We start from the raw sequence: 7,364 nt of genomic DNA on the forward strand, positions 1-7,364 counted from the left end.
TCCCCTAAAAACTGCCTTCAATGCATCCCACAAATTTTGTTATGCTGTCTCATTATTATCATTCTTGAATGAAATTACTGATTGTTTCTATAATTTCTTGTTTGATCCACTCATTCTTTAGGATTAAATTGTTTAACTTCCAATTAGTTTTTAGTCTGTCTTTCCATGGACCTTTATTGCATATAATTTTTATTGCATCATGATCTTAGAAGGATGCATTTAATATTTCTGCCTTACTGCATATAATTGTGAAGTTTTTATGCCCTAGAACGTGGTCAATTTTTGAGCATGTGCCATGAACCACTGAGAGGAAAGCATATTCCTTTTTATCTCCATTCAGTCTTCTCCAGAGATCTGTCATACCTATCCTCTCTAAAATTCTGTTTGCCTTCTTATCTTCTTTGTTGTTTATTTTGAAATTGTATTTCTCAAGTTCAGAGAGAGGGAGATTAAGGTCTCCCACTAGTATAGTTTTGCTATCTATTTCTTCCTCTAATTCCTTTACCTTCTCCTCTAGAAATTTGGATGTTATACCACTTGGTGCATATATGTTAAGTAATGATATTGCTTAATTCTCGATGGTGCCTTTTAACAAGATATAGTTTCCTTCTTTATCTCTTTTAATGAGGTCAATTTTTGCTTTTGCTTTATCTGAGAGGATTGGTACCCCTTCTTTTTTACTTTAGCTAAGGCATGATATATTTTACTCCAGTCTTTTACCTTTACCCTGTGTGTATCCCTCTGTTTCAGATGTGTTTCTTGTAAACAGCATATTGTAGGATTATGATTTCTAATCCATTCTGCTGTCTCCGTTTTATGAGAGAGTTCATTCCATTCAAATTTACAGTTATGATTGTTATCTCTTTCTTTCCCTCCATCCTATTCCCTCCCCTATTAATGCTCATATTATTCCCCACTTCTCCCTTAACCCCTTAATAGTTTTCCTTTTAACCACCACCTGCCTCAGTATTCCCTTATCAGCCCCCCTCCCTTTTCCCCTTACTTCTTCCCTCCCTGCTAGCTACCCCCCCCCCCCTTTTTTAGCTCTTTCCCCCTCCTACTGTCTGTAGGATATTTTTATACTTAATGAAGTTTGTTATTTCTTCTTCACAGCAAGAGTGACAGGAATAAATCTCATGCGAATCTCCTCTCCCTCCCTGCTTTCCCTCTAAAATGATACTTTTTGCACTTCTCCTATTCTTAACTGCTTGTTATACCCTCCTTGCACCAGAACCAATGAGGGAAAATCTCATATGATTCTCATCTCCCTCCCTTATTTTCCTCTGCTATACTGTATTTATGCCTCTTTATGGGGCATAACTTACCCTTTTCCACTTCATTCATTCCTCTTCTTCCATTGCAGTCTTTTTGTAGCCCTTAATAAGTTTTTTTTATCACAATTTTGTGTATTTTATACTCATAACCTCTATTTGTCTATAACCAGTTTGCTCTTATCAAATATCAGGGTGTGGGTATGGGTGTGTTTTCCTTGTTTACCTTTCTACATCACTGTTAAATCTCATAATTGGATGTTGAATTTTCCATTGCGTTCTGGCTTTTTTGTCAGGAAGGTCTGGAACTCTGTTATATAGTTGAATGACCATCTCTTTGCCTGGAAGAATATGCTTAGTCTCACTGGGTATGTGATCCTTGGTTGTAACCCAAGAACTTTTGCCTTCTAGGAAATTGTATTCCACTGCTTCCTATCTTTCAGTGTAGAGGCTGCCAAATCCTCACTGTGGACCCTCAATTTTTGAATTGTTTCTTTCTGGCCACTTGAAGTATTTTCTCTTCTATCTGGTAGTTCTGGAGTTTGGCTACAACATTACGAGGACTTTTCAGTTTGGGATCTCTTTCAGCAGGTGTCCGGTGGATTTTCTCGATTTCTATTTTACCCTCAGCTTCTCGTATCTCGGGGCAGTTTTCCTTAACGAGCTCTAGGAGAATGTTGTCCAGGCTCATTTTTTCATCATGATTTTTTGGTAGGCCTATGATTCTCAGATTATCTCTCCTGGATCTGTATTCTAGGTCAGTTATTTTTCCATTAAGATATTTTACCTCTTTTTCTAATTTTTCATTCTTCTTGTTTTGTTTGACTAATTCTTGGTTGCTCATAGAGTTATTTGTTTCAATTTTGTTGATTCTAGTTTTTAGCAAATCATTTTCCTTGGTTAATTTTTGGAATTCCTTTTCCATATCGCACACTTTTCTTTTTAGAGAGATGTTTTCTTCATTATGATGTTTTTTAAATTCTGCTATTTTTGTTTTGGGAGAATTATTCATTTTGTCTTCTATCTCTCTCATTCGGTTTTCAAAGTTTAATTTCATCTTCTCAGAACTACCTGTTCATATCCTTCGACCATTTATCAATTGGGGAGTGGCTTGTATTCTTATAGATTTGACTCAATTCTTTGTATATTTTAGAAATGAGGCCTTTATCAGAGACATTGGTTGTAAAATTCTTTCCCAATTTTCCACCTCCCTCTTAATCTTGGTAACATTTGCTTTATTTGTACAGAAGCTTTTCAATTTAATGTAATCAAATTATCCATTTTGCATTTTATTATGCTCTCTAACTCTTGTTTCATCATGAAATCTTCCCCTCTTCTTAGTAAACAGGTGAACTCTCTCTTACTTTTCTGTTTTTTTTTAACCAATACAAATATACTTTTTAAAATTTTTGCTTTATTGTATTATATGGAGTCTTTTTTGGGGGAGGGGGGCAATAGGGATTAAGTGACTTGCCCAAGGTTAAAGTTCCTTTTGATCTCATCTAGGAGAGCCTTCTGTGCTTGGGACCAGTTCCCTGTTGAAGTTTCAGCTCTGGGTGGGGAGTCCACATTGTGTGTCTCTGAGTTTCCTTCCTCCCTCTGAGGATAGTAGGACTCCAGAATCTGTGTACTCTCCTTTCTACCCATTTTGAGGCAGGGCCCTAGCATGCCTTTCCTCTAGAGATACCAAGCCTTTTCTGTAGAAGGTTTTTCCCTGGGGCAATAGTTACTATGTTTTCAGGGTGGGGGCGGGGTTGGAGCAGGTGAGGTTCACTCTGTCATGTTGGTCTTTGGAAGTCCTGATAGAGGCTCTTTTTTTTTTAAATTTCTGGACTATGAAGTGGTAGCCCCAGGAGTATTTGCTGTCTGGGACAGGGGCCCTGCATTTGGTTCTTACCTTGCTCTTTCCAGTCCCAGCCCTTTGGTGATAGTCCTGGTAGTGGCCCTTGTGGTTGGTGGGACGACTTGCCCTCCGAGTTGATCAGACGCCTTCTGGGCCTGTGTGCCGCGCCTTCCGGGCCTGCCTCTGCATCTTCAACTTTGATTTTTAAGGAGTCATTCTCGTTGGTGATTTTTTTTTCCATTTTGTCAATTGTATTTTTTAGATTATTGTTCATTTTTTCTTCTACCTCTCTAATTTGACTTTTAAAATCCTCCTGAAATTCTGTGGCTTCTGGGTCTGTCAGTTAGAAGTTACAAAATGTTGAAACTCACCTGGTGTTGATCTGTAGCTGGCTTGTGTGTGACAAGGCCTGGTGATGCCTTTCTGAGTTTCCCTGGGGTTACACTGAAGTTCAGAGAATGAAGTGTGGGGGAAGGATGGTTTGGCCACTGGAGGTCTCCATCTCCCCTAGGACTGCTGTAGAGCACATGTAGGTTCAGCCACTAGTCAACACCTGTCTGTGCTGGTGTCGATTCTTTGGGCTGTGCTATGGCACCCATGGGGTACTGGTGTTGGTGCTTCCTGGCTCCACCCCTCTGGGGCTCAGGATTTCTAACCCGTCTACTGGCGTGGGCCTTGGTGGGACACCTCCTGTTCTGCACTGATTCTCTTCAGCCACAGCAAGAGGCACCATTCCTGTAGATCTCCCTAGTGTCCTGAGCTGAAAGATTAATGTACCACTTCTGCTGTTTTCCCTATGCAAGAATTTTTCCTGGGGCAATATTCTCTGAGTTTTTCAAGTTCAACAAGCTGGGGGAGAGGGGGAAGGATGAGAGCACTTACAGTTTACTCTGTGATCTTGGCTCCCTGATGTTCATGTAGATGGCTTTCAAACATTTTGTCTGTGGACTGATAGCCCCAGGAATAACTGCTATCACTGCCACAGGCCCTGCTCTTGTTTCTCACCCAGCTCTGACTAATCCCTGTTCTGCACTGAAAGGTTTGGGAATAGCCACTGCCATGGGTGATTCAGTCTGCCAGGGCACCCTCCTACTCCACTGTCATCAGTCTGTGCTGGTGCAGCATGTGAGCTCTGCACTCCCCCCCTTCTGGTGTAATAAATCTTTCCCAACCACTTTTTGTGCTATCCTGTGTGGGAAATCTGCAGTACTCTATTTCCTAGTGTATTCTGCCCCTCTAAAATTTGTTTAGATTCACTTTCTAGGGATATCTGAAGGAATTTGTAAGAGAGGTAATGTAAGTCGCTGCTTTCATACTATCTTCACTCCATTTTCACTTGAGTCTGCCTCACTTTTATGTTTTTATTAGAAGTTGACATTTTTGCATTGTTTTACAAAAGTCTTTACACTAGTAAATTGGAAAAGATGGCAAAAGATGAAAAGAACCTATATTGGAAGGGTTAGGGGAAAACAGAAACACTAATCCATTGCTGATGTAGCTGTGAATTGGTGCTACCATTCTATAGACATCAATCTGGAATTATGCTAGAATTATTAACAGAAAACAACTAAAATGTTCATAACCTTTTACCCAGAGATTCTTCTGCTAAGAATAACCCCAAGGAGGTCAGGGACAAAAAGAAATACCTTAAACAACAAATACTTAGAAAAGCACTCTTTGTTTTTTTAGTAGCAATGAACTGAACTGAAAAGTGAAGAACTATACTTTGGTATGCAGGCACTCATTTTCACATATCTGAACTGTTGAATAGCCTTATCTTTAGCCTCCTTAACTAGTATCATCTCTTTCCAATTCATCCTATATTCAACTTTCAAAGTAATTTTCTTTTTTTTTAAATTTGTTTATTTACTTTTAGTTTACAACATTCAGTTCCACAGTCTCTTGAGTTTCAAATTTTCTACCCATCCCTCTCCCCCTTCCTCCCAGTCATGGCGGCATGCCCTCAAATATAGGATCTACATATATCTTCACATTAATCATTAGTCAGGTTGTAAAGAAGGATTATAACTGATGGAATGATCAGTGGGAAAGAGGAAACAAAACAAAACATGAAAAAGAAACAGAGCAAGTAGTTTGTTTCAATCTGCATTCAGACTCCGCATCTCTTTCTCTGGATGTGGATATTCCTTTCCATCATGAGTCTTTTAGAGTTGTCTTATAACCTTATATTGCTGGGAGGAACCCAGTCTATTGAAGCTAGTCATCACACATACATTGTGTACATGATTATGTACAGATTTCTCCTGGTTCTACTCTTCTCGTTCAGCATCAGTTTATATAAGTCACTCAAGGCTATTATGAAGTCTGTCTGCTCCTCATTTCTTATAGCATAGTAATATTCCATTACATTCATATACCACAACTTGTTCAGCCATTCCCCAACTGATGGGCATCCCTTTGATTTTCAATTCTTTACAACCACAAAAAGAGTCACTATAAATAATTTTGTACATATGGGTCCTCCTCCCACTTCTCTGATCTGTTTGAGATATAACCCTAGAAGTGGTATTGCTGGGTCAAAGGGTATGCACTTATTTATAGTCCTTTGGACATAGCTCCAGATTGCTCTCCAGAAATGTTGGGTCAGTTCACAACTCCACCAACAATGCATTAGTGTTCCAATTTTTCCACATCATATCCAGTATTTATCATTTTCCTGTTTTGTCATCTTAGCCAATCTGGCCAATGAGATGTGGTACCTTAGAGTTGTTTTGATTTGCATTTCTTTAATCAATAGTGATGTAGAACATTTTTTCATAAGCTTATAGATATCTTTAATTTTATCTTCTCAGAACTACCTGTTCATATCCTTCGACCATTTATCAATTGGGGAGTGGCTTGTATTCTTATAGATTTGACTCAATTCTTTGTATATTTTAGAAATGAGGCCTTTGTAAGAGTCACTGGTTGTAAAATTCTTTCCCAATTTCCCCCACCCTCTTAATCGTGGTAACATTGACTTTATTTGTACAGAAGCTTTTCAATTTAATGTAATCAAAATTATCCATTTTGCATTTTATTATGCTCTCTAACTCATGTTTCATCATGAAATCTCCCTTCTTCATAGTAAACAGGTGAACTGTCTCTTACTTTTCTGTTTTTTTAAACCAATACAAAATTACTTTTGAAAATTTTTGCTTTATTGTATTATATGGAGTCTTATTTTTTTTTGGAGGGCAATAGGGATTAAGTGACTTGGCCAAGGTCACACAGCTAGTTTTCATGTTAAGTCTCTGAGGCTGCATTTAAACTCAGGTCCTCCTGACTCCAGGGCCAGTGCTCTATTCACTGCCCCACCTAGCTGCTCCCTATCATATGGAGTCTTGAAGTGTTCATTGATAAGGGAGAAACTTATTAGTGCCCCAACACTAGAATTTTTTTTTCTGCATTTTAGTGGGTTCCCCACTCCTTCCCTTTTATCATGACCACTATTAGCAATTAAATGGTGATCATTAATTTTATTTTAATTTCCAGAAACCCCAATGGAGAAGGGTTGCTGAAGTGGCCTCAATATGATCAGAATGAAGAGTACCTCCAAATTAACATCACCTCCAAAATAGGCAAGAAGCTGAAGGAGAAGGAAGTGGCATTTTTGACTGAGCTCTTGGCAAAGGAGCCACAGGAAGAGTAGAGAGATCATATTTAGACATTGTCTGGATAGATCAACTTCCTGACCTTCAAAAGTAGCCTCAGTAGACCTGGACAAGAAGAAAATTTTGCCTTGGTATGGTGGCAGGGGAACTTCTCAACATGAAAATGGAGGGGCCAGAATGGTATTACAGAGAAGTGCTAAAAAGCTATATCTCAACACTATTGGGTGTGAGGGTGAGAGGTCCCAAAGCTTGACAGCCTGCTCCACAAGGAATACAGAGTCTGTAGTATTTTCTTCTTCTCATAGTGCTCCAAAGAATCAGCTTTCAATGGTTGTGGTTGGCTTGGGGTTTATTAAATAAAATATTTCTTTTATGATTCTTGATACTTATACCAGTGTTAGTGTTTTATATGGGAATAAATCATCCTTTGAAAGAACCATTATTAGTACTTACATTTGAATTACATGAGTTTTTCTTTGTAATATTCCCTGGAAGTTTGGGGTTATAATACAAATAGGAATTTTAAGTGTTACATACAAGAAGGTCTATTTTCCCATGTGACTTTGTTTATATAAAAGAATAGGGAATCCCATTTGCTCAAAATCTAATTGAAATCCCTAGAGTCCATATAGTAAC

The 7,364-nt window shown here is 38.5% G+C and overlaps 1 protein-coding gene across 1 annotated transcript in view; it reads left to right on the plus strand.

Moving 5' to 3' along the window:
- The window catches only part of LOC138157032 (liver carboxylesterase 1-like), a 44,176-nt gene extending 37,059 nt beyond the window's left edge, over positions 1–7,117 (plus strand). Inside the window, exon 14 of the mRNA XM_069082451.1 lies at positions 6,610–7,117. Coding sequence (XP_068938552.1) covers positions 6,610–6,766 — 157 coding nt within the window. The 3' untranslated portion in view covers positions 6,767–7,117. The remainder of the gene's footprint in view (positions 1–6,609) is intronic.
- Positions 7,118–7,364: the final 247 nt, after the last annotated feature.

The sequence above is a fragment of the Petaurus breviceps genome, unplaced genomic scaffold (assembly GCF_028583685.1).
Source record: "Petaurus breviceps papuanus isolate PSGF00001 unplaced genomic scaffold, PetGlider_PUasm1.0 171, whole genome shotgun sequence".
In the NCBI taxonomy this organism is placed as follows: domain Eukaryota; kingdom Metazoa; phylum Chordata; class Mammalia; order Diprotodontia; family Petauridae; genus Petaurus; species Petaurus breviceps.